Consider the following 27088-nt stretch of genomic DNA (forward strand, 5'->3'; position numbering starts at 1 on the left):
AGCCACAGCAGATATGGCAGGTTTTTAGCTGAGTGACTGCTCTGAGTTTGTTTGTTTTCAAAGCTCTTGGTGTTGTCCAGTGAAGAATGGAAACAGTGCACTTTGAAATTCTGCAAGTGATTACAGGCCTGTTCTTCAAAATAAATCATGAAATCTTCAAGGTCTTCCCGTAAGAAGACTGTAGGCATTGTGAATACTGTTTTCACTGACGCTGCAATCTTTTTGGGTTGTCTAAAAATGAAAAGTCATAAAGGGATAGAAAATTAAGTTCAGTGCTGAGAACTGTCACTGACTTCCTGCCTGACTTTGAGGAAGGAATTTTAACTTGCCAGTGTCAGTTTAGCCATCCGTAAAACAGGTACAATCATACACAGCATAATAATTTCCCTCGGTGAGTGCCATTTTCAGTCTCTCCTGTACTACTTAATGATTTGTGTGACTGCTGAAATAACATCATGCTCTAAGACCGTAATGCCCTTATGTATTTTTCACATAATCACTAGCGGTTGAAATATTTGTTCTGACACTTGAGATTACTCATGTAAATAGAAAAATTATAGCATGCTGGCGATGCCAGACACCTTGAATTCCATCTGAGCATGTGGTGATTGGAGAGGGATCTATAAATACTAACAGAGAGGGGGAAACAACAAGCATGAGCAGCACATGAGAAATTCTGAATCAACTTACTCCTGAGATTTAGATAAAATATTTCAAAATATAATATGTGTCAATACTGGGTAGGAGGTTGTTCTTAGGAGTCTGAGTACTGCAAGTCCACTGAAGAAATGTATTTTGCTCCATGACCCTGCCTTATGTGAAGCCACATTTTTCTCTTGTACTTTGAGTAGAGTTACAAGGAGTATGACGACCTAGTACTAATATCATGTGACTAAAACTTTTTTTGAAATATTTTAACTTATGAAGCCTTCTGCCATGGAGACAAGCAGAAGCCCTGTTTAATTATCAATGAGTGACTCACAGGTCTCACAATGCTTTTTCTCACAATGTGACTGCTAATTTCCGTGTTCAGCTACCAAATTGCCCGTTTCAGATGTTTTCCACTTCCATTATAAAAGATGTGCGTAGTTCTAATTGTAGAGTTCATAGTGTCACATAACAATGTAGCAAATGAGCTGTGTCACATTTTACATAAATATGTAGTAAGTTGTATAGCTACTGCTTGCAGGTTTTGACAGTAGTCCTTTTCAATTTTTCGTTTATTAGCTAGGGGACACCTGTGTAATGTAACAGCTCCCTGTTCTCCACTAAGTAGTGTTTCTTTTCAGTAAAAGCTCTTAAAGGTAGCATCTGCGTCTCCTTCTAAATCAAGCTGTAAGCATCTCCTTTTTAACCAAACATTGTACTTCTGGGATTTACAGGATATTTGCAAGCTACAATTCATTTTTCAGATTATGAAGAGAGAGAGATGTCTGCATTTATTTTGGGGAAGTGTGTAAAGTTCTCGGAAGACAGATGAATAACTTATGGGATCTTGCCACTAGAATTCATGCATTTATCATTAGTGACATCAAAACCCAGAACTGAATGCATCCAATTTATTGAAACAGAAACTTTGAAATTTAAAGTGAACTACATCACTTGAAGGAAATTGTAACACATTCAGTGCAGTAGGTATGAGTAATGGAAATTGTAATGGAAAGTATTGAGCAACGTCAACTGTAAAGTCTGTCTTTATTATTAATTTAGCAGTTTGAAATGTTTGTGTACTAGATTACCAACAACCTGTGACTGCTTTTGATCACTCCATCAGCTCAAGTGCTGGCAAGTGTCATATCTTTAGAACTTTGAACCAGGCCAGTGATCAGCCTCAGCTTTTATTGTGATTCTATGTGACACAATTTTGTGTCTGTTTAGTTTCCATTAATCTATTTTGAACAGAAGCATGAACTAGTCCTGCTTCCTTGGGAATGCGTGCTGTCAGCCTCAAACACAGACTTTATTATTACAACCTGGTAACATAACTCACAGAGGAGCTGAAAGGGGATGGTTAGCAGTGACCCCCTCCCAGTGACATCAGGGAGAAGAGGGTGGAACATGCTGACTGCAAGCGAAGCTTTCAGGCTGTTTGGCTAATATGAGGGAGTGTGTTGTGTGCTTTGCCTATGCATGCTCTATGTCGAGTACAAAACTGTGGCTTTGTGGAGGAATGAAAATGGATTAATACTCACTGGGTTTTGCAGTTGATAAAATTGATATGCTGCATAAGACAAGAAAACATTTAAAGCCTTCATGCTCTAGAAGCATTTGCACTGAGGAAACTCAGAAAGGGTTGAAGAAGTGTTTACAAAAGGGGAACATCAGGCCTAAGGAATCAGTGGCTGAATTAGCCTGCATCATAGGCAAAGTCTGAGGAAAGGAAACTGAGGAAAAGTAACTCTCTGAAGAATTTTTGGTGTTACACAGAAGCATAAGATGGCCCGGGACTGTAATCTCCAGCTCTACAGATGCTGAAATCAGAGTGGAAAAGGGAGGTCCCTGGTGCAGGTGGGAAGGGGAAGGCATCCACAGGGGCTGCCTGTGGCTCTTGCCGAGAATGGCTACTGAGTCTCCTCCTACAGGTGTTCATGATTTCTAAGACATCTTTGGTGGCAAGTAATGTTTTTTGAGACCTTCTATAGATAACACAGTGCGGCTGGTCACTGCCCTATTCAGGTTACCACAGCCATGAGGTTTCACAGACTGCACCCTTGCATGTCTTCCTGAGAGCAGCCTGTTTTCTCCCATTTTCTCTCATTTGATGGGGGACTGGACGTGCTGATCCCTTGGTCTGCTGCCTGGGCTGCAAGTCTTCTTACCTCATTGACAAAGAAGTTCTCTTAACCATGCAGAATTACTGATTGCATAGTGCTTTGAAGAGGAACTGCCTTCATTTTTTGTGTGTAAGCGTGTGATGATGCTTACAGCACTGCTTAACATTGTTCCATATTTTTTATTAAAGCAGCTGCTAATTTAAAGGAACACTGCAAAGTATTCTTTATGTTTTTAAAATGCGTTTGTTGGTCTTTCTCACCTAGCCTGTTTGTAGTCCACTGAAAGCTTGAACTTGAAGCCTGGTTGCTTACCAGCAGCCTTTTGGCACTGGTTGCTAAGGCTGTTCCTTCAGTTAAACTTTATCTTAAAAGCATGTTTGTCTCCTGGATCTTTCTGAAGTTACTCTTTCAAAACACTCATTCATGTCTTCTATATAATAAGTGCATACATTGAATGTATTTTAAAAATTATTTTTTAAATAGCCCCTTACAGTTTAGATCCCAGGCTGTCTCTTTAAGGGATGAAGCAACATACGCTGAATTCAACTGAATTAATTTAAAAACCAGAAGAACATGGTAGTCTTTCTACAGTATGAGAAATGGCCAGAGCATAAAGGGAATTTGTATTCTCACAAGGTGTTTATTTTAACTGATTTGTATCATCTCCCAGAGGTAGAGATCTGATGCTTTTGGCAGATCAAGAGGTTTACTATTTCAAATCACTTCAGGGGAAAAGAGACGGATGTTAATGGATGTTACTTGTCTGTACGTAGTAACGTGTTTCTGTAGGAAATGGACTGGAAACACTCACAAGGATTGTTGTCTGGTTTTTGGTTTATGCCCATATTAAAGCTGTTGAAAGGGTCATGTGACATCTTCGTAGATGATCTGATTCATAAACTCCTTTCATCAAGTATTTGGGTCTTAGTTTTGATGATGGCACCAACAGCTGTGCAGATTCTCATCCCATTTCTGTACATGTCTTCACTGTAGGGTGTGCAGTTTGCTTGAGTTTAGTAGATATTTGATCTCTAACATAAAACCTAGGAGGCAAATTCTATTATCATGATACTGAATTAATTTTAATATGGTAGACCATTCTCCAGCTCTCTTAATCTCTGTTCCATTGACAGTAGTGTAAAATACACTGCATTTATGTTGGCATTGCTTGTGCACAGTTTATAAATTTTATGTCAAGACTTCTTTCAGTTACAACCAGCTTTGAAACCATTGGGAGCATTTTTGTTTGTGCCTTACTAAAACCGTTAGGCTGCAAATTTTGTGTTTTGATGTTTCATGAAACAAAACAACGCAACTGTGCAGAGTGATTGACTGACTTGGCTGATCTGCCTTTCTGAAGGCCACATACCTACAGTGATTACTTCTAGGTTTTGCTACTGTCCACCTTCCTTTTTTTTCTTGGGACGTTATCACTTCAGCAGCTGTTGCATTTCTCTGAGTTGTTAACTTAGACTTGTGGTGGTGCTGCCTACAACCTCAGAAATGTTTATCTTCATCTGTTTCCTGCTTTCCAGATGGGAACTGCATACCTGCAGTTTGGGCCTCCTCTAGTTCTGCATTAGCAGATCTTCTCAAACTAACCAAGAATCACTTTTGCAAGAAAAGTTTTTGTATGCCATGCTGCCTGCAATACTCTTACACATGGTCTGGTGTACTCACTTCAGCACAAACAAGGCAAACAGTCCCTTCATACTGAATAAGCTGATAAAAGCAGTTGATCTCATCATGTTCAATTTGTGGGCTTCAGTGGCTCCAAAGGTTGATCCCTACATGCAGTCTTAAAACATCTTAAATATGATGGAGGACTTGTCTAGTTCCTCTTCCCTGGGCCATCTTTCACCCTGGCAGAAACTAGTCCAGATAAAGATTGGTTTATGGGAACTTCAGAAAACCTGTCTTTTTTGGGGATATAGGTATTAGTAACATTAGTGCACACTTTGAAAGTAGCCTTGAGGTTTTGGGGTGGTGTTTTGTAGTTTGGTAGTTGTCTCCAAGTACTTAGGAGAGCAAGAATGCATAAAGAGAAGACCATGTACTTTTCCTCTGCAAAGGGGAATTCCTTGTTCATCTTTCTTTGAGCAGTTTTGGGCAGATTCCTTTTGATTTCATATTGTAAACCTACACATCCTGTCCTCATTCCTATAGTAATGAAAGAGCCTTGCTCGGGAGTGCTGGCTTCTCTTCAGTGGTCTTTGTCTTCCCTCCTGGGAAACAGTTTGAATGTGTCAGAAAAGTCCCAGTTCCTCAGAACTGCATCTGGCCAAGAACCTGACCAAGTTGGTCTGTAGTATTTCTCTTCCTAAAAGCCTGCTTCTTCCCCCCAGAAAACTCATCTGTGAACAGTAACAAAGGATTAATTGTGGAGACTTGGGACTTGGCAGAAGTGCATATTAATGAAATGCTTTTTTGGAAGCTACATTGCCTGACTTGCAGATCAAAAAATAAATACAAAATATTTCAGTGTGTAGCAGTGGATTAATTCATTTGATTGCCACTTCCCTTCCTCTTTGTGGGGAGGGACACTCTGGAGACTGGAATTTTAATTGCTTGACCTCAGTTTCTTATTAGTGGTGCACCGAAAAGGTAGGGGCCATTAATTAATACTGAATATAAGGATCTCTGAGGTTGAGCTATAGCATCAAATGGATGAGTTTAGACAACTCTTGGCTGAAATGACAGTCTATAAGTAAGTTGAGTTCTAATAGTGAAGCCATTAGAGTTTTTGCTGAGCCCCTGCATGTTGATTTCTGTGTTTGCAGAGTACATTCTCATGGTCTTAAATAATGTAGCATATTTATATATATTAGACATATTTATCTATTCTGAAGGCATATATATACATTACACACACTTACCTATAGGATAGTTACAATTCAGAGTTGTTATACAATTGTATGCCTTATTTAATTTCATTAAATGTTTGAGGGTTTTAATCCATTAGGTAGTTTCATTGGCAGTACATAAAAACAGTGTTCTCTATAGCTGCTTTCTTTTTCAGTCTGTACCTGGATTTGTGCTACTGTATCCGAAGGGTAATCTAGTTCTTGAGTGTAATGGTCTGAAAACAGAATATTATCCACATTATTACTTTAATGTCCAATAATCTGTATCATATTTTTTCTGGTTTTAAAACTTGATGATGGAAGTGGATTGTATAACTTCAGTTATGCATTAACTTTGCCACATCCAAGATTCTCAGTGCAGTGTGGAATAGGAATATGACTATAGTATGTACTGGTATCAGCTTGTTTTCTACTATGTGGATTAAGAACCAGTTAATGGACAGACTGCAAAATGTAGACACATTTGGGGTCACCAAAAATTGCTGTGTGTGTAGTACGGTTACTTGTGCATTGGTATAAAACAGTGTTGTGCAGTATTTGCATCCAGAGTTTAGAGGTAAATAGGAAATAATTGCTGATAAAACATGAATCATCTGAACATTGTGTGCCTTATTTCAGCTAAATTCATAAAGTGGACTTTGGTTATGGACATATAATTATAGATGTTGATGGGACAAATGGAAAACAGTAGCTCTGATATTTAAAAAATAAAAAAAAATTACATAAACAGACCAAGTTCTGCCACCTGTTCACTCCCATATTCCATTTGTGCATTTATATGTATCCATTTGGGGATCTTTTAAAATATGAAACATATTTGAATAAGCAAGAGCCATAGAGTCTGGATTGTAAAACCAGCAGGATTTAGCTATGAATCCGGAGAGCTGTGCTTATATTTAGTATGAAGAAGGAATTAATTAGTAGAAAACTATTGAAATACTTTTTTTGTCAGAAAAAATTATATGCACTTTTTTTTTAAGTCTCCTGTAGAATTTTGTAGGAAAATGGTGTTCAGCAGTTTACCAGTGTATTAATGGGTCTTTATTCCTGTAAGTCTCTGGGGCTGAGCAACCATCTCCTACTGAGAGTTAGTAGAAACTAGATGTCTGGGAGTTTAGAAGTTGGCAGGAGTTTTCATAAGACCTTTTTCCTCAAGGTAGTTTTCTTGGCTTTTGCTGTGTTTGAGACTCGGTTTGTGGAAAGAACGTTGTGTTTCTGCTCTGTCCTCCTGCTCCTGCTTCCTCTTTCACAGGAGTTTCTGAAACAGCGCAGCTGCCTGCCACAAATTCACCGGTGCGTCGCATAGAAACTTGGCTTCTTGGCACACGGAAGGCAGGGCTTTTTTCTTTTGTCCCCGTCTCTGGGGAATTAAATTCACATTTTGTGTTCCTGCTTAGGTTTGTTTAGAGCCAAGTTTTTCACTTCATCTTCCTTCCTCCTCCTGCCCCTCTCTCCTTAATTAAAAGATGCTCAGGTCGAATGCATATAGCTGCAGCTGAAAAAGGATGAAAATAGCACAGATGAAATACCTACACTATTGAGACCTGGGCCTTTATTTAGCATCACATTTGCTAGCATGTCACTATAACGGAATTCAAAAGCTGACTGGATTATTTTTTTAAACACATTAATTGATAATCTCTAATTTTAAAGGTAACAAAATTTGGTTTGCAGTTGAACATGATCTTTACAGCTTCAGCTGTTCCTCCCATTTAAGTTAATGGCACAGTTATACTCGTGCAGTGTATACAGGAATAGATTCACCACATCTGTATGTGTTCAGTCTCTCTGTTTCCCAAAGGCTATGAATACATCCAAACCGAAATGCCAACTGCTAAAACCAGTATCTGATGACATTGACTAAACCAGCTTATTTTTAGTACCTTTGAAAATCAGGGAATTCATGAAGTACCCAAGGATGAACACTGTTTCTGAGTGTTAGGTGACACAGGTTTCTAGATAATGGCCTCTGGGTAGGTGTCTACTAAAAGATCAAAAAGTCAGTCTAAACACCTTTTGCCTTAAATAGTTTCTGGAAGCCTGGTAGAATCCCGTGCCAGCTCTTTTCTGACAGAGAAGAAATTAATTTAAAAAATTACTCAGAATAGTATGGGGCAAAGAGATCAAAACAGCAGTTTTGTAGGACAGTATTTCTGATAAATCACAAATAATCTTTCTCACAGGGGAGTATCTTGTAAAATACGTAAACACAGAAGTCCTTAAAATTAGATTTAACAGATTTTTGAACAAGGAGAGAGCAAGTAATACCAATGTGTTAGAGAAAAGATGGCAATAGATGCTCACAGAGCCTGGACTCTATAGTTTTGCACAGGTATCTCTCTTGGTAAAGCTGTTATGAAGTGCCTTGAAAATAGTGCTACTGAAATTACTCACCTTCTCTGTGGTTTTGACAGAAACATAGTTGTTCTCCACTCCTCTGAATATTTCCCTTGCTTTCACTTTGAACTTAAAAACTTCAGTCTGCTTTCCCTAATGTAACCTCCTTCACCACAATGCCATTTTGTAACTTACCCATCTTTCTGTTATTCAGTCTTCCCAGGTTCTTCAGTTGAGCTAACACAATGATCTGCACAGTCTCCTTGAAATCTTCTCTCACAGGATTTTAATTACGTCCCAAATAACTTATCAGTGTTCCTACCCTTTCAGTTCATATCGTCACTTTTGAGTCATGGGCACAATCAAGTGGCATAGCCAGTTCGACAGCCACAGCTGTGTACATTGGACATATACATTTAACTAGGGTGCTTAAATGTGAGCTCTTTTCTTGGTTGAGCTCTGTCAGGTTTGTGAAGAACAACAACTGTGGCTGACAGATTTGCTAAGCACATGAAAAGCAAAAGCAAAAGTGATCCTGAACAGCCAAAAGAACTCAAAACCAGGGAAAATGTTGCAATATTTGCCTCCATAAAGAGGGGAATACAAAGTATGAGTGTAAAGGACATACTGATTTTTGAATACATTAAGATCATTTGGGAATCCTACATTCACTTTTCCTTATTCATATTGGAAAAAAGCATTGGAAGAGGCTGAGAAGAGATCTAATCTGATACCTCCACTCTCACAAAAGGCTCAAGTTCAATTTTATTTTCTCAAGAGAAGGCTAAGAGGTGAATTGGTTTCTATTTAATCCATATATATATATCTATACACACACAAGTAGATCAGCTAAAACTGCTTCCCAGCTAGCAGAAATAGCTGTCAAGATCAGTGGCGGGACACTGACAAGCGTGAACCAGAAGTGAGATGTGAGTTTGCAGCACTGGGAATATCACTGGAACATTTTAGTTAGGGAAATAATAAAGTCACTGTCACTTGGTTGAATGTCTTTCTTAAAAGCTTCCCTATACCTGAGCCAGCTCATGGCTTCCGTACACAGGAATACCTGTGTGAGGTTTGTCTTGTAGAGGTTGGATGGCTCTGGCCTTACACTAGCTATAAGTTCTTATTTCGCCTGTTCTGTTTGTTTTACTCATTTTACTCATTGCACCATACTGTGATTGGCAGCAGTTAGATCTCAGTCTTCTGTATTTGCTTCAGTGTCGTGATGCTGGATGAATATAAATAATAAACAGCCCTGAGGATTGGTAGCAGTTCAAAAAACTCATGTGGGATGCAACTACTGAATATCCATTAATTTATTGTTTTCCTTTTTTTTTTCTTTTTTTTTTTTTCCCTCCTTTCCATAGTGAAATACATGAGAGAAGCAACCCCCTATGTGAAGAAAGGCTCCCCTGTTTCAGAAATTGGGTGGGAGACACCTCCCCCCGAATCTCCCCGCTTGGGTTGCGCCTCCTCTGACCCACTGTCACAGCTTTCACTCTCCATCCACCGAGACAAAAAGACAATACCACTCAAGATGTGCTACGTGACACGCAACATGGCAGTGTCAGACCCCGAAAACAGGTAAGCAGGGGTATTGCCTGGGGCTGGGATTTTGCCTTCACATTGAATTCTTGTTGACCTTTTCAGCACTGGGGTTGGTGAGCAGGAGCTGGTGATGGTGCTCTGGCCAACACATCAACGCAGTGAGGGGCAAGCTGACACAGGTTTGGGAAGCGTGGGTGCTGGTGCCTGAGTCACGGTGGTGCTGGGTTCAGCTTTTGGGTTGTGGTAGAGAAACTCTTCAGTGCAGTAATTCAGCATTTTTATTAAGAAATAGAATCTTAGGGTTTTCTTTTCATCATGATGAAGTGTCTGCTTTTGAAGGAAAAGACACTGTACACACTAATTTGTTACATATTCCAGGCTGGCTTAATCAAATTCCACTAAATTGCATTTTTTTTTCTTACTTAATGAATATTATTTTAAGAATGGGCTGTTTTGTCCATGCAGTTCTGGGCAATAAAGTCAAGAATAGGAGAAAAGTTCCACTTACAAGGCATTAATGGGGAATTTCTGTGACTTCTTATCGTTTCTTTTTCATAATGTTAAAAATAGGATGAGCTTTTACCAGTCCTTATTTATAACATATGTGGAACAGCTGCACCACACCAGCACACTCTCTGATCCCTCCTCAAACAGCTGCTAATAAAAAAGGGACCAGTCAAGTCAGTAATACAGACTGGTTCTTCCATCCAAATAACGGCCTTTTTGTTTTTCTGTAATGTGCTGGCTTGCCCAGAAGCTCGGTGTAATGCCTTTGATTCTTGGCACTTACATATAGGCATAAATAAAAGTTAACATTTTCATTTGAAGAGAAGGATAAGAAAAAGGGGAGAGCAGAAGGGGGTTTGGGGAGAATGGACTCCCCTGTAATCTCTTGCACTGTAATTCAGAAACTTTATTAGTATCTCTGTAGTTTTCCTTCTTTCTTTTTTTTATATTTGTCTGACCTTCTTTTAAGGCTCCTCTCCCTGCTTTATTGTTTAGTATTGCTTTACTTCTGCACTTTATCTCGCCAACTAGTTACCACCATGGTCAGTGGTAACTGACTACTACAGAAGTGCAACTGTAAAACAGCAATTACCTTAGCAGTCTTTCTCAACTTTAAGTCAAGATGGTTATTGCTATCAGCCACTTTTTTTTCATTTATGTCTGTATAGTTTAAGATGTTGAGGTTTGACAGCTTTATCACTAGCCTGAGAGTTTGCTGTTCTTTCTGCCACGGAGTGCATTTTAAAAATACCTGTGCAGGTCACATTGTTTGAATCAGCTCAGTGTAATGATGCTTTACACCTGTTGGCTTAACTCTTTCAGCATTTCCTCCCCACCCCACCCTTTTTTTTTTTTTTCTTTTTTTTTTTTTTTTTTTTGATCATATTGTAGTTCTCAGCTTCTGTCACTCTCCTGGTCCTCAGTTCTGTCTGAAGGCCCGGAGAACTGATTCAGAGGGACACACACACATTGCTCCTGGTAGTTCTGTGATGGAGCTGACTTTTGAAGCGTGCTACGAATGCGTGTGTTCTTAGTTGTTACCAGGAAGTAATGTGTGGGAGGGTCGTATTGCTTATTGTCATGGTTTTCATATTTTTGTTGCTGTCATGTCCTGTGGAAAGAGTGACTTCTGATTTTTACTGTAGTCCAGCACAGTGCAGTGTACAGCCGAAGCTGTATTTTTCCATCCAAGCACACAGTACCTCACCATCATGCTAGCTGCAGTGTAATAGTAGAATCCTATTGATTCGCATCTTTACCTAATTCAAGGGGGTTTATCAATTTTGAATACTGGAAGTGATATTTCCCAGTAGAAATGCTGTTACAGTGCAGCAACCTTTTTCCCACTGGAATGTATCCCAAGACAGTAATCTGATTCTGCAAAAATAATTCGATCTTCTTTCACAGCAGAGCCCAAATCATGTCCTTACATGCTTATGACACTTCTGTTTCATAACCCAGTGACCTGACACACATAGATCTTATAACTGATGGTGTCACTTTGTTGGATGGCTTTAGAAGAGCACTGCTGACAGGCTGCCAAAGCATATGCTGGCCATAAAAGGGCTGCTTTGGGCTATAGCTGAACTAATTTTCATCTAAGATCAAGTGTGGACATAGAAAGCATGAGTTTTACACTGCAGATATTTCTGCAGTGCAGGCTGGAGATCATGTCATGGCAGGACTGTGGGACAAGGCTGAACTGGTTTGATGTTCAGCATGAGCAGATACCTATGTTAAGGGACCCAGAAGGAAATACCTGCTTGTTGGCACTGAATCGTCTCCAGTTCTTAGAAAGCTGGGATGAAAGGTGAGTTTCACAGGCACGGAGGGGGTTACCCATATGGTTTTCCCGCTATAGTTAGTAGCCTTGCATAGGATTTCTGCTTGTCCTTGAAGACTGGCCCTTGTTAAGAAATTCCTAAGTCTGTATCTACTCTCAGATGGTTTGGTAAGGCTGATATTTCAGAGCAGGAGTGAAGTTTGGTGCTTTTGGAGCCAGTGGCTATCAGCCGTCTCCTTCACCTAACCTGCCTGTAGGTTCACTCTGAAGGAGGTAGGGAATTGTCGTCTTTGTTGCCTGATTAAAAAAGCTGTAAGATACCAAGAAGAAGATTCTCAATACAAGCCAAACTTAGTGTGTAGGAAAATTATTTTAATAGTAAAAACATGGCAACTGGAGAAAAGATGCAGAGCATCTTAGTGACATCTGTGTCATTCTCCTCTAGATGCAGAGGCCATTGTTATATTTTAGACTGAAAGAAACCAGGTTAAAATAATTACTACTTAAATCTGTTGTTTGCCTGCATTTTTACTGATAAGTGTCCTTCTCAGTGGCAGCATTAAAGGTTAATGTCAGACCTCACAGAGGAGCATCCCATCCCAGTGAAGGGATGTACGGGACTAATAATACCAATAAGCAGTAAAACTTGCTGCAGTATAAAAACCTTTTCATCAATTTGTAGTAATGATATTAAGGAATAGGAGGGAAAAGAAAAAAAAAAAAAAGGAAATTGGTTTCTGAGGTGGAATTTGTTGATGCTTTTAAAGTCTTGGGACATAATAAAAAGGTACTTCTGTACACCGCACAGGAGACAGTATTCCTTGAAGGAATGAGGCCATGCTGTGTGGACAGAAAAGGTTTTCTCATCTGCTTTTGAAATCACCCTAAAATCCTGCTTATGCTTCATTCAGCTAAACCCAAGAGATTTGGGCCTGATCCTGCCGGCACTTGGTATGCACCAATCACATTTTTCCAATGGCAGGAGTCCAGAGCAGCGTGATCCTTACAGCGAACTTCAGCAGGGAACCAGTCTTAAGGATTAAGTTACTCACTGGCAGAATTTGGCCTTCTGTTGGGAAAGGTTTCCTTTGGTTTTGAAGCTAGGAAAAATGAGCCAAGACAGATTCCCAGCAGCGTGGTGCTGGCTGCCAGCTGCAATGAGTGGTAGCATCGCAGCAAGCATGGGTGCAGTTCATAGACTTCACACTGAGGACGCACGGAGAAACAGATAAGGAACTTTCCTTTTCTCTTGTCCACTTCAGGGTTGGACTGAGAATTACTATCAGCAGGTAGAATTGAGCAGGTATGTTTTAAAGATGGCAGAGGAACTGGTGGGTATCCATGCATTCTGGGCTCTGCACACTGAGCTGCATCTGGGAATTTCCTGAGCTTCCCAGGATGACAGGGCAGTGCAAGACACCGAGATTCGTTTACTCCAAAGAGAACTATAGACTTAAACTGCTTCATTACGTTGATTAATTGTTTTTTGGTTTTTGGTGGGGTTTTTTTTTGCGTTGAGAAATACTGATTCACTGAAAGAAGTATTTGCAAGATTTACTGCAGTTGCTCCCCAAACTGGTTCCTTTTGCATATATTCTTTTTTAAAAAAGACTATTACATTATTTAATGTACTGTAATGTCAGTAGTGCCCAGAAACATGGTCAGTGAGGTTTAACATTTTGAATTGTAATTGGTGTATAAGCATGTAATTGATGCAAGCATGAAATAGCCCTGTGTGATTTTGAAATGACATTAAATATAAAAGAAATTCTGGTGATTTTGGATGTATTTACTTTTGTTACAATAAGGCATGAAAACAAAAGTAGAAGCTTCTTTAAAAACTGAGTTTCAACTACATTTAATATGACATAGTAAAAACTAGTCCTTGTGCCAAAAAACTTGAGCCATGAATACTGATGACAAATGTAAGAAGTTAGAAGAAGGGTGTGAAGATGAAATAAAAAGGCAAACATCTTTAAGTAGAAGTCAGGGATCTATGACACTAATATAGAAGAATACCGTCTGAAAATTGGCTTGCTGAATGTTTTTTCTGATGCATTTGCAGCTGTGAGGCAGATTTCTATAGGTGGCATCTGGAGTACAAGTAGAAACTCCATGCCTTTTCAGTAGAACTCTATAAAAGACGTCCACATGAGTTTGGGACATGCCAGAACTCCTAGTTTCACTACTGATCCACCGCACAACTATTTTTCTTTGTAAGATCTACAAGACTTGGCATGTTCAGACTGGACATTGGGAAGCATTTTTATACTGAGAAGGTGGTCAAACACTGGAACACACTTCCTAGACAAGTGGTCAATCCCCCAAGCCTATCAGTGTTTAAGAGGCATTTGGATAATGCCCTTAATAATGCTTTCACTTTTGGTCAGCCCTGAAGTGGTCAGGCAGTTGGACTAGATGATTGTTATAGGTCCCTTTCAACTGAAACAGGTCCCTTCTCTCCCGTCTCTCCTGAAGGAATGAAAGCCATTTAGTTCCTGCACCTCTTCAGGCTCATGCTGGTATAATGTAAAGGTGACAGAGGTGGAGGGGAGGCAAGTGTTAGGCAGTGGAGAAGAGTCTGGACATCTTGTTGATGAGAGCATGGGCTGGCTCATGCCTCCATCCTGCCTGTTCCCTGCTTGATAAACAGGTCTATATTTTGATGTTGCCAGGCACGAGCAACCACTGGTATACAAAGCAAAGGCTGGATTCTCCTTGAAGAACAATGTGGTTTGGGTGTGCTGTTTTGCAGACTGTTTTTTTTTCCCTACTGATGGAGTGGATCCCCCAAGTCACATACCTGGTGTGGGGCATGCAGAGGACAGGGCACTGCCACAGAGAATGCCCATCGTACCGACGATGAGTTATGGCTGCTCTTTGAGAGCATAGGTCCTGTTTATCTTGAGGTTTGCCTTTGGCCTCTTAAAAGGTAGTTTGATAACACTGGGCTCAGCCAGTGGCACTTCCTACTGGTAGAAGCACAGATCGAGTGAGGTGCTGAGCAAAGGCTGAGCCCTGGCCATGGGACTAAGGAGGTGATGAACCGTTTCCACCATTGCACTGGCACTGTTGCAGCATGCTGGAGCTGTGTCAGTCCTGGGTTGGACACCAGCAGTTCTATGGGGCATCCTGGGGAGGTGGAAATCTTCCCTTCCTAATGGATGGTACAGATTTAGCAGGACTGGCCTCTGGTTTAGGAAACTTGGGTGTTTTTGCTGTTACCATGAGTAGGCGGGCAAAAGAAAGAGAAAGGACTTAGGCATGCATGGGGGATAGAGCAAAGGTAATGATACTATAACGGGTGCACTACCAGTATAAAAAAAACCTCTCCTTCACACCTTCCTAAGGAATTTGTGCCTTGCTCCTTGTGCTGTTATTGGGCTGCTCTCTGGCTGTAGACAAAAACCTCTGTGAAATGGGGAGACTGTACTTAATTCGCAGTGTTGTTGTGAGCTACAGCTTGAGATCCTTGGATGAAAGGCATATAGCACTTCATTATCATTATTGGTACAGACATGTTTTACTACTTGAATATGAATAAGTTCTTTGAAGAAGTCATTGAGCCTGCTGGAGTCAAAGTCCTGATTTATATCAAGAATTTTTGTTACTGTTTTTTTGTTGTTGTTTTTTTTTTTCCTAGTGGGCTGTGTTTATTATCTGTTTAGATTACTGTTAAACTAGGGAAGAAATCAACAATTCAACATTAAAGTAAAGCAACTTGAAAGGATGGAATTCAAATCCAGAAAAGAACAAAAATGATGATAATTAGGGTGAAACCCTGGTTGACTCTCCTGTCATCCTTAAACCACCCTGTTGTGCTGTGCTATCGCAGTGTGCCTGGTCTGTTGTAGAAGGGTGATTTACTACTGTAAAGCCCGTTACCTCCTTGTCCACAAAGGGCTGTGAATTTAAGATCAAGGTGAATGTGCATTTTCAACCTTAATTCCCAACTATTTTACTGTTATGGATCTAAATCCCCCTTTTGTGTAAAGTTGGATGTTTCTTGTAATGTTCTTGTTTATAGTACTGTAATTGCTAATCTGCCCCCAAAATCTGCTCTTTACTGGAAGGGATGAATAAGTAGGTGGCACTTCAAATTTATCTAGTGTTCTCTCTTTTCAAGCTGAGAGAAGTTAGGTGATATAGATAAAAAGGCGTTTGCAGCATCCCCTTCAGTATGCTGAGGGTAAGAGAGGGAAGAGGTTGGGGTGTAGGGGAGAGGAGTGGAGTGGTGGGATGGATAAATGGCTGGGAGATGGGAAGGCCTCCTCCTCCTCCTTGATACATTAACATGTCCTCACTAAATATTGCATGGCTGTGGGACCCTCCTTGGTAGCCAGGGTCAATGCATTCAGAGCTAGGGTTGTCAGATTAGAGACCTGTAAGGCTGTATTTCTTATAACAGAATATTGGGGCAAATAATTAACTGCTAGAATTAATAATTGGTGGGCTTGGCTGTCTGACAGTCCTCTATCATCTACATCATCTGCTTTTTGGGTAGCTCTGGAATTGCTGGTGCATTTTGGAAGCAGTCATCTGCCTTGATAAGGGGCAGTTTTCCAACCTTGTAGGAGCTGGAGCTCTGAAGCCTCTAGGCAGAAAGGGTGAATTTTGTATTTTGGTTTTTTCATTATTAGGAATAGTTATTTTCCATCATTTGTGAAACTTTCCACCAGCCAAACAGGTCACCAGTTTTTCTCTGAGTCATATGAATTTATGTCTTAACCTCAGTGTCTTCTCAACCGTCTTGGAAGGCCACTGAGATCGAACACCTCTGTAGGACTGTCCCTTCTGTAGAGAAGAGAATTTTGGTCTCTTGAGTCAAATCACCAGCTAAGCTTTTTGAAAGAAAAAAACAACCCACCAAACAACCCAAAGGCTATTTTCTGCAGAGCAACTTCAAGGGTATTAGTTTACTCAAACGCATTGGCAAACTAGGTTGAACTTCAAATGTTAATTTACTTTTATTTATTTCAGGTTTAATTTTTTTTTTTTTTGTTAAATCTTGTTAAAGTGTCTTTCTAATGCCCTAAGGACCTGCTGTAGTCTCTGGGCAGCAGTTTGAGAAGCAAATCGCTGGGGAAATGTGCCAGGATCTGGGGACACAGTGGAAACCCCTGAGTTTTCCTTCAGGGTGTTTGAGACACCAGTATAGAACTGGTTAGTTATGGCATGTTGTGACTGACCTTCAATCTGTGCAGGTCTTGGTGAGTCTGGGATTAGTCATGTCTCATTTTCTTGAAAAACAAGTTGCATATTTTCCCCTGATATGATGACATGGTGCTTTCTTCCCTCCCCATTCTTCTGGGCCCAGGCGGGTGAGTTCCTGGTGTCCTTCACATCTCCCCTCAAATCAAATAAGAATGGGCAAACCTCCTACATGTGTTACTCAAAAATGGTGTCTGTGCATGCATGCAGACATGTGAGTATACATAAAACTTTGCATATGTGTGTGTCTATGTGTGAACAGGACCGAATGTGACCTGACAGGAGTAAAATGTGTCATGTGGGTGAGTGGGTGGCAAGGAAGGATGTGCGTGGTGTGGAGGTAACAGTAACTAAGGCTGGCAAAACACTTTCAGCTGGATTTTTGATTAAGAAACTTCTAACCAAAGTCTTTCTTTTCTGTGAAAATATTTGAATAATGAGTTAATGGAGAAAAAGAAGATACGCTGGTGGCTTTTTGTTGTATTTTGGGGTTTTTTTTCAGCCACTGCTTGAGTTAGGGGAGTTTTGAAAAAGTTAATGAATTTTGGATGGAAGGGAGGGGAACAAATTAAGAAAAGGTGATAGAGAAAGAAGCCAAACGATGGACCATGAGAGTAAGAACTGCAGCAGGCATTACTTGGTGAACATTTTTTTTTTTTTTTTTTTTTTTTTGCAAAAAAGAGAGAGAAAAATCAAAGCACTGAAGAGGTGGTGAAAGAGAAATGCTCCAAGAAATGTGTCACACATTAAAGGGAAAGGAAGAGCAGAGTGAGTGCTGCAGGGCAGGACACAGGAGGAAAACAGTTAATCATGTTTTATGTGTGTCTGTATGTAAAGGTATGTGAAGTGCTAACATCCAAGCTGCTGCTAAACAATACTGGAGAGCAATTTTAACACCCCTGAGATCTGCCAAACAAAGAAAGTTGATATGCAAAGGTTTCATTTCCTGCCATGCTCCTCATTCCCACAGTCCTCGTGTTATGGCTTGGAGTTAGTGACAAACTCGAGACCTTTTTTCCTGCCTGGCTGTTGTTCTGTGCTCAGCGCTGTGCTTTCCCTTGCTTATCAGCAGGTGTGCAAATTGGATTTCAGTCTTACAGCTCTGATCTGGCCTGACCTGCTGTTAATCAACGAGCTAGATTTTCAGCAGATGTATTCAAAGCTGCTCCCTCCTGCAGCTTGCGTAGTTACTTGTATGGCAGCAAATTGCAAATTACAGCCACAGCATGAGCCTTGTGTAGTGGGCTGCTATCATAGGTGCTCCAGCTCAGTGTTGGTAGGTGCTGAGGCTGGGCTTTAGTGCTTCAGTTGTACATGCAGTCATTGCCGTTTTAATACCTTGGGCTTGCTTCTAGCTTTCTCATGCATTTCTACCGATGGAAATTCCATTTTTCTGTAATAGGAATCAGGGAGAGTTAGCTGAAGTTAATACTTGTTCTCATGACTTTTCCATCAATTTCTGAGTCTATTCAATGGGAAGATGCGTTTACTGCCGGTAGTGAAAGTGCCGGGAGGTGACCTATGCCCACTGTCCCTGAAGGGGCTGGCAGTATCTCCAGGAGACTGGCTTCCAGGTCGTGCTCTCTCCCCAGCATTCAAAGGCCAACAATTGATCCAGAAGGAATTTTTGGTTTTGTTGTTGTGGTTGTTGAACAGTCTAGTTTCTGTTTTGCTTCACTCCACCACTAAGCACTGATCCCTGGGATTTCTTGGTTACGGAAGCCAAAAATGAGGTGTATAAAGTAATGAGACATTGAGAGACATTCTGCTAGATGAGGTGGACCTGCTGTTTGTCTCTTCCGGTGACACTTTCACCCATGACAATTTGTCTGAAAGACAAAGCTGATCTGTCAGCAGCCCTACTCATTTGTCCCATTTCCCTATTAGTGTTCATCCATGCTTGTGAATCATGTCCACTTCTTTCTCCTGGGTCCTACTACAACACTGCCTACCAGCAACAGCACCAGTGGTGTTCCTTCTTGGAAGACATCTAATCCTCCTCCAAGTCCATGATCTCTTATTTATGCAGAAGCATGAGACTCTCCACTGTCTTCTCAATCTGAAGGGGTCATTTACCACTATTACCAGCTACAGTAAGTTGCTTTTTGCTTAGCTCTTGCAGGTCCAGCTGCAGAAGGTTTGCTTTGCTGTAGAAGGTTCTTTGAGGTTGGCTGTAGCTTTGCTAGAGGTGCAGATTGCTTTTGTGGCCAAAACAATTTTTTCCCCCTAGCATTAATATACTTTCCCTCTTGCTGTGGCTGAGTAACTTCAGGGAGCTGTGATCAATGTAATGACCGCACCAATCACAACATCTTCTGGTCTTAAAGTTTCAGGCAGCATCTTTTAAAGGTTAAATCAAATTCCCACCATGTTTCTGAAGTAATTTCCTGCAAACCGCCCCCCCAGTAACTGAACTCAGTGTTCCTTGAAACAGCACTTTTGTCATTGTTTGGTACTAAATCCACTGTGAAGATGGCCGGACTGTGTATTCCTCCGTTACCAGTATTCAGCACTATTACAACCAGACTATAAGAGAAAAATTAAAGAAAGAAAAAGATAAGAGGTGCAATGTGGGAAAGAGTTCTGCTCCTTAATATCCATAGACACTTAAAAAAATATTACATTATTTTTGTAGTTGTTCTGTTGTTCTGGGTATATAATGCAGTGTGTGCTGTGCTCTGCAGATCAGTTGGAATGAGTACATGGTGGTGTGACCAAGTCTGTTACAGAGCCAAACCCCTTCCTTACTTGCATGCAACACAACTCTGCTGATACCCCTTTTATTAAAGCACAGCTGTTAGTAAATAAAAATGAAATCAGCTGTGACAGCTTATTAATGATTTATACACCCTCTGTTCGGACATCAGTCTAGTCCAGCTCCCAAGCATCGATGTTGTATTTACAATGAGATACAAGTATCCATGTTGTATTTATTGCTCTAAGTTGAAAGTCAGCAAGTAACTGTTAATACAGCCTGTACACTTGTGATGGTGAGGGGACCGACAGACTTTGGTAATTAAGTGGGATTTTTCTATGCCAAAGAGCCAAAGAGCAGCTGCTTGGTAAAATTGCTTTCACCTCCATTTAGGTGCATCAGATCAAGATGCTTCTTCAGTGTATGCTCGGGAATTTGTTGCAAGACTAAAAATCTCTCTATGCAATATTTTCCTTGAGGACTAAATCCAAAGTTTCTGTTGCTTAATTTCAATGTATTTTATTCCTGGTTCATCTCCTGATGCTGCTTGTAGAATTGAAAAAGAGCCCCAACAGGGTTCTTTACAACAAAACCTACAACTATGTAAATATAACCTCTGACTGTGTTCCTCTAAATCCCCCCCCCCCTATGCTGGAAAGGCTCCTGTGTTTGTACTCTCAGAAATCAACAAAATTACTTGCCATGTTTTCATGTGCAGAGAGTGATGGAGAAGATGAAGTGAGCATTTGGCCCTCGATCCCTTTTTAAGTTTGCAGAGTCAGTGTCTGAGTGTTTTGTTCCTTGCTATGCCAATGCAAAATCAAAATAGCGTGCTGGACACAAATAACTCAGGCTCCAGTTTATCATTAACTTCAAGGGATTTTCTCCACGCTTTAATCAGTCACTGAATGCATAATCTGACCCGGGAAGAGGCATGAAGTGTAAATCAGTGCCTGATTTGGTCCTGAGCCAATGCTGGTGGGAGAAGTGCCTTTCAAGAGATTTGATAGAAGGTATTTCTGAGATAATGATCACTCCTACAGAAAAAGGCCTTATCAAATGTGGAATGAGTATGGCCTATCAAACATTTGCTTTCAAGTTCTTCTGATCCTCTGCAAAGTAAAAACTGATGATGAAGTGAGGGAGGAAGTTTTGGCCTCGTACAGGCAAAGTTACAGCATTTGGAGGCGCCGGGTTTTGTGTCACCCCTGTGTTCTGGGGGTAGAGAAGGGGAATGCTAGAAACACTCTTCAGCTCAGTGGGACTCTGAGAAGGAGAGAGAAAATTACTCTTTTATTATAAGGTTTGCCAAATGATCTCTGAGAAAATGTGATATCATTCATATGCATTGCCAAGCTGGAGAGATGCCGCACATCTTGGCAGCCATCTAGAGCTAACATATAATTCCTTTGGGTTGGTACGGGCTTTATCAGAAACAGCTCCATATGCGGTATTTACATAACTGTGGTGGAGTGTGAGAATAAACACAGCTGTGGCATTGCCCTAAATATTTCAATTCAGTGGGGAATTAAGAGAACTTTATCACTGAACTGCAGATAAACAGAAGTCAGTAAGCGGTGGTCAGTTTAGCCAAGGAACAAATCAAAGCTACAATGACTGGACTGCTGGAAACATTTAAAGTGCTTTAGTGTGGAGTTTACTCAGGTCACTGTTATTTTTTTGCTTTTCAAAAAATATGGAAATGCCATCAGTCAGCTGTTATACAAAAAGCATCATCCAAATGGACTGGTGAATCAAAGCAGCGTAGGCTGAAAGGCAGAAAAGGGAAAAATTTATAGGGATGCAGTGCTTTCAGCATCTGATTGTAGTCAGAGCCCATGGGTTTCCAGGAAGATTTTAAGTTTCTTGTAGTATCTCAATCCCAGTTGACTGCGGAGACAGGAGTTGTGGCTTTTTAGTGGAAATCTGCAAGCCTGGTTTCCTAAGGATAGTTTAGTGCCCAGATCTTATAGCAATAGCCAGTAGCAGAGTTCAGACAGTTGAGGATTTAGACTTTTGTCCTTAAGGGATGAATAAAAAAGGTGCCCTACCTAGCAGCTTGCATAGGAACGATGCTTGCAGACATATTCTTCAGGCTAGACCAGTGCTGTGGATAAAAGGATTCAGTTTTAGGGCTGTCAAAGCAGCATTTATTCCTGTTTTGAACTCACTTTTGAGAAGTGTAGCATGTATTGTCCAATGTTCCTGTCACTCAGCTCAGGGAGTGAGGTAGACTTTCTGCAGTTGTTAGCGCATCACCATCAAACTTTGATGACTGACAAGCAGTCCTGAAAATAGCCCCATTAGAAATCACTGAGGGATGATATTTTAAAAGTATTTTTGCAAGCAGGGCTTAGTATGTGTGTGCGTGCGCATATCTATACTAGAATATATACACTGATATCAGAGTAGGATGTGTATATGTTACAATATGCATAGTTTAGAACCCCTGAAACAATTGTTAAGAGCTGTCTAAATGTTCATTATTTTAGGAGACAGAACTGTTGTACAAATACATAAATAGCCACCATCAAGGGAAATAACTTTGATGAAGGCCCAAGTAGCAAAATACTTGTTTGTATGTTAATCCATTTGCTAAAGTAAGAGTTTAAGAGTTTTCCAAAATGGAGGGCAGCGAGTTGCCATTTGGAAGCTTTTCCAGCTCTAGATAATTTGTTTTTAAACCAAAGCCTGCTACAGTTCTAACTTAAAAAGAAATTACACAAGTTAGCTGCTGTTCCTTTGCAACTGAAGAAGCAGCACGTTCTTCTGAGTCTTCATAGTCTTTTTTTCAGTGCTTTGTTTACTGCACAGTACACGGTGACTTTGAAGGTGAGAATTCCCTTACAGAAAACACAGCTTTTGTAAAGAGCATTGTTTCATGCAATCCATACAGTGCGTTAACATTTTTCAAAAGCAGCACAATACTGCTGTGCTGTCCAAATAAGCTTTGTCTTTAAAGGAAGTATTAAAATGGGATGTAGAGTGCAGAAAATCCTGAGTGCTGGTTCCCTGCCTTGTCTGGGTTATACACTTTTTCACTTTTTCAGTGGTGAAATGGGGATGCTGTCACTGACCGCATTTATAAACTGCTGTGAGATCTCCTGCAAAAAAGTGCTCAGTAAGTAATAAACAATGTTGCACTGATTGCCACTATGTACTTTGAAAATCCAAACCTGTACAGTTTGTTTCTATTGATAGCTGCCTACAAGAACAAGTTCAAACTCAAGTTCATACAGCAGTGGGAGAGCAGTGTTTCTGATGGGAAGACAGACCAGGGTGTGTAGCTGTGCTTGAATGTAATGATCGTTGGATGCAAAGGGCTAAATCATAACTTTAAGGAAGATGGCTTTTTTTTTTGCCGTTCAGAAAAAATAAGAGTGTGATTTGGAACATGCCTGTCTATATAGTTTTCTTGTTCACCAGACCTGCATCATCTGACAAGGAATTTTCCTTGTGGTACCTGAAGTTGAATCCTTGGTGCATCCTGGAGCGGCTAAATAAAAGCCTTTATTTTCAGACAGTGCTGAACTCCAGCAGCTTTACTGAGGAAACATGCGTTATTGTGTTGGCTCAGCAGTTTCTGAAAAATCAACCCACTCTTTAAGCTATCCAAACAGTGATTTAGGACCCTGAACAGTTCAGCTGCTGAGTCTGGAAAGTCATGACCTTTTCTATCTTTAGAGCGATGTCTACGTGGAGACCTCCCCTTCCCAAAATGGACAAACATGAGACCAACAATCCTCGCTCTCTGAGCCCTAGAGAGCTGTGCAGGTCGAGTCATCCTCTGTTCTGGATTCTGTTCTGATTTAACCAATTAATTAAAATCTCTTAATTGTTAGCTAAGCTTCAAATTGCAGGATTTTATAATTGTGTAACAAATATTTGCTTTACAGTACTATTTTGAGCCACAACCTGAACAAATTCCACCGAACTAATTACTTTTCTGTTACAGAAAGGAATCGTTGTGCGTCCCAGAGATCGGGCAGCAGTACACAGGACAGAAATATGTGTTTAGGCTCAGATCCCAGGTTGAATTTGCGTGGGTAACATTCAGGGGCAGGCACTGTACATGTGTAATGAAAAACTACAAATGTGACGGGGAGTTGAGCGATGGGCAATGACCAGGGCTTGGTTTTGTAATTGCTACATAAAGATAAACCAGACTATTACTTTGTGGGTTATTTAACAGATGTTCAAGTAAAAGTGGCCCACAAAGCTATAAAGAGCACACAAGGCCTCACTAATAACTAATAACTTCACTGAAAACAGAGCTGAAAATAGCTGCAGCTGTCTCTCAAAGCATATTTGTTTTGTTGTTGTTAGCAAAGGTGTTGGCACAGGTCCCATAACCGCGATGGACAGGATTCATTTTTCCTGAAAACTGTGTTGATTTGTGCTTTTCAAACCACAGTGGTGGGGTGGAAGCCTGAAGGATTGTCTAGTAAGGATGTTTTTTTGGAAAAAAAACATCTTTCTCCACAGGAGTGTGGAAAACTGTAAAAGATGCCTGCCAGAAGCAATCATATGGTTGCAATTAGCACTTTCTTGCTGCCGCTGTTAGCAGGATCTAAATGGAACACTGAGGATGTTGTTAACTCCTGGTGAAGGACAATTGTCGTGGGCTTCTGGTTGATGCTTACTGGTGTCACTGAAACCACAGCACAGTCCTAAGAAAACTCCTCCATTTGGGATGAAGGTGGTTTTCATTTAGCTCTGTATGTGTAAAATAAACAGATTGAGAAGCTCTGGGTGTACCATGATATCCAGCTAAAGAAGGCATCAGATTATCCCTGGCTTCTCCATCTGCAGTCATCTGTTGGGCAGTTCTGGGTGGTTGCCATGTTGGTGAATGTTAATGGGTTAATGCTCTTCTTGCCTTTATATTTGAAACTCCTTGACATGCTAGATGTGGGGCTGCATCTGCATCATCAAATCACCTTCTCAAGAATTTTACCATAATGCCAGTACAGACCTGGCTTCAGTTAAGATGATCCTACTCTAGTCATGTGTTGTAAAGGTAAGTTTTTAGTGCTAGGTCTTGATGTTAGTATCTTTCTTGTTAATTCATTGCTAACACTAAGCGAGGTAATAAATTTAGCTGCATAATGGTATCTGAGTGAACGTGTTTTCCCCCCCCCCCCCCCATTTTTTTAGACTTATTGAAGTTCATTCACCCGATGCCAAGCACACCGTGGTGCTCAGGAGTAAGGATTCAGCTACAGCCCAGGCCTGGTTCAATGCCATCCACTCCAGTGTCAATGAGCTCATCCCCAGGGTGATTGCAGAGGTCAGAGACCAGCTGGGTAAAACAGGGATTGCTGGAAGTCGAGAGATCAGGCATCTAGGCTGGCTTGCAGAAAAGGTAAAGAAAACGTTCTTATTTTCATTTCTAAGCTCTCTCTTTCTCCCTTTTTGTTCCTGAATTTAGCCTTGTCTGATAGTGGAGAGGTTAAACGAGGTTCTGAATTTTGCTTTAGCTTTCCATTAAGACTTTTATTTTCCTAACATGCCAATTTTTGTGCTTTTTAAAAAAAAACCTCAAAAAAACTAGAAGGTCCCCATAGTCTTCACTTCTGTATGCAAGTTAGCAAAGACTTTCCTGGGAGATCAAAAGTCTCATCATCTGTCAAGTTCAGGCATGGGACACGAGTCACAAAAACTGATGCCAGCCTCAAGCTCCCCTGCTGTTATGTCTCCTGTTCACTTATGTGAGTTTTCACCTTCCTTCTCCCAGCCTGGGGGATAACCAGTTACTTGGTCCGTGATCCTCGCTCTGCTATGCCTGGCTGCAGAAGCTGAGCATGGTCTGGAGCACGAGGTGGTGTCCCTGCTGCGCCTGGGAGCTTGTTCTTTAATTGTAACCCTGCATTTGAGCTGAGCTTTATAGAAGGCTGAGCTTGCAGTTGCAGCTCTTACCCCGTGTCGTGCACAGTTTGAGTCTCAAAATATTTTATGCCACAAGGGAAACCTGGTGTTCAGTTTGAAAGTAGTTTGGGATCTATTGACCTGTGGAAAACTGACCCATGAATGCACAGGAATGGTATCAGTATACAATCTGGTTTTAAATCAGTAGTCTCAGAATTTGTTTAGGCACTACACCAACTTTTAAGTATGGATTTGCTATGGTAACAGTGTTAGGATTGTGCGTAGAATACCTCCTATCCAGATACTGCCTGGGTGGCTGTTCAGAGCATCTCTGCCTCTCCAGCTGGGATGCGTGGAAAAATGGCCACTAGGTACAGCACCCAGCACAGGTGTGGAAAGCTGATTGTGACTGCCCTATAAAAAATACTGTATGTTTTAGCTCTGTGTGGGATTTTGCAGATGCAAATATGGGGGAGACAAGCACAGGTGCCGTATATCTATCTAGTGTCCTTTAAGAATGCACACCATTAATTTTTAGCAAAATGTGGGTCAGTCCACACCACTTGTAATGAGGCAAAGATTGCAAAACCTTTCAGGCAGATTTGATATGTCTTCCTGTCTGTCCCTCCAGGCTTGCAGGGTGAGGAGGACGGCACAATTCTGTGGCTTAGTGCGGGAAAGAATGTAAAAAATTGGAGGAATAATTGGGGGTTAAAACAGCAAAGCATTGGTAAATAAATTTTAACATATATATATGTATGTTATATGCTAAAATACATATATATAAATTATAACATATTTGTATAGCCGTGGGGTCTTTAATCTTGTATTCCCTTTTGTGTCTGTTTCTATAAACTTACGAAATGCTGAATATAAGAGGCTATTTCTGTTGTAAAATCCTCTCCTCTGAAAGAGTAACTGCTCTGTTAGCAGATCATGTAGCGCTTATATGTAATATATTCACAGGTCATTTCAAGTGGATACATGGCATGCTTCTGGTTTATGAATTTCCTCTCTTTACAGTTAATACACAATAGCCTGTTGACACACCTCTTTCTCCTCTTTTTTTTTGCCTTATGGACTGAGATCTTATTTCATGTTACTCAGTATGGACTGGTTCAAGGTCCTTCTGAAATTAGTGGTGAAACTTCTGTTGCCTTTAATAGAGCCAGGCTGCAGTTCTGTGCACGTTCCAGTGTATTTTCAGTGGCTGTCATCAGGAATTAGCCTTGAGAGATTTGCGGTGACATTACTACCCAAAGGCCAACATGTTTTTTACACTAAACTAACCATCCAGAGCTGTGCCATAGTAATGGAGTGAGGTAAAAAGTTCCCAGCTTCTTACCGTATTGGAGACCTGTTGAAAAGTAGATAACATCACTACATATGGTAAAATACTATGTGAAATTGCTTTTATTTTGTTACCGGACTGTGGGCTGTAAAGCCTGGTTGAAAGAAAGATAATCTGCAAGGCCAGAGAGGAAGGTGTAGATACTGT

At 40.7% G+C, this 27088-nt stretch overlaps 1 protein-coding gene across 1 annotated transcript in view; it reads left to right on the forward strand.

The window, feature by feature from the left end:
• Positions 1–27088, forward strand: part of SNTB1 (syntrophin beta 1) — a 116018-nt gene that overhangs the window by 48393 nt on the left and 40537 nt on the right. Inside the window, exons 2-3 of the mRNA XM_005241207.4 lie at positions 9346–9562; positions 24880–25087. Coding sequence (XP_005241264.2) covers positions 9346–9562; positions 24880–25087 — 425 coding nt within the window. The remainder of the gene's footprint in view (positions 1–9345; positions 9563–24879; positions 25088–27088) is intronic.

Source organism: Falco peregrinus, chromosome 3 (genome assembly GCF_023634155.1).
Source record: "Falco peregrinus isolate bFalPer1 chromosome 3, bFalPer1.pri, whole genome shotgun sequence".
NCBI lineage: Eukaryota > Metazoa > Chordata > Aves > Falconiformes > Falconidae > Falco > Falco peregrinus.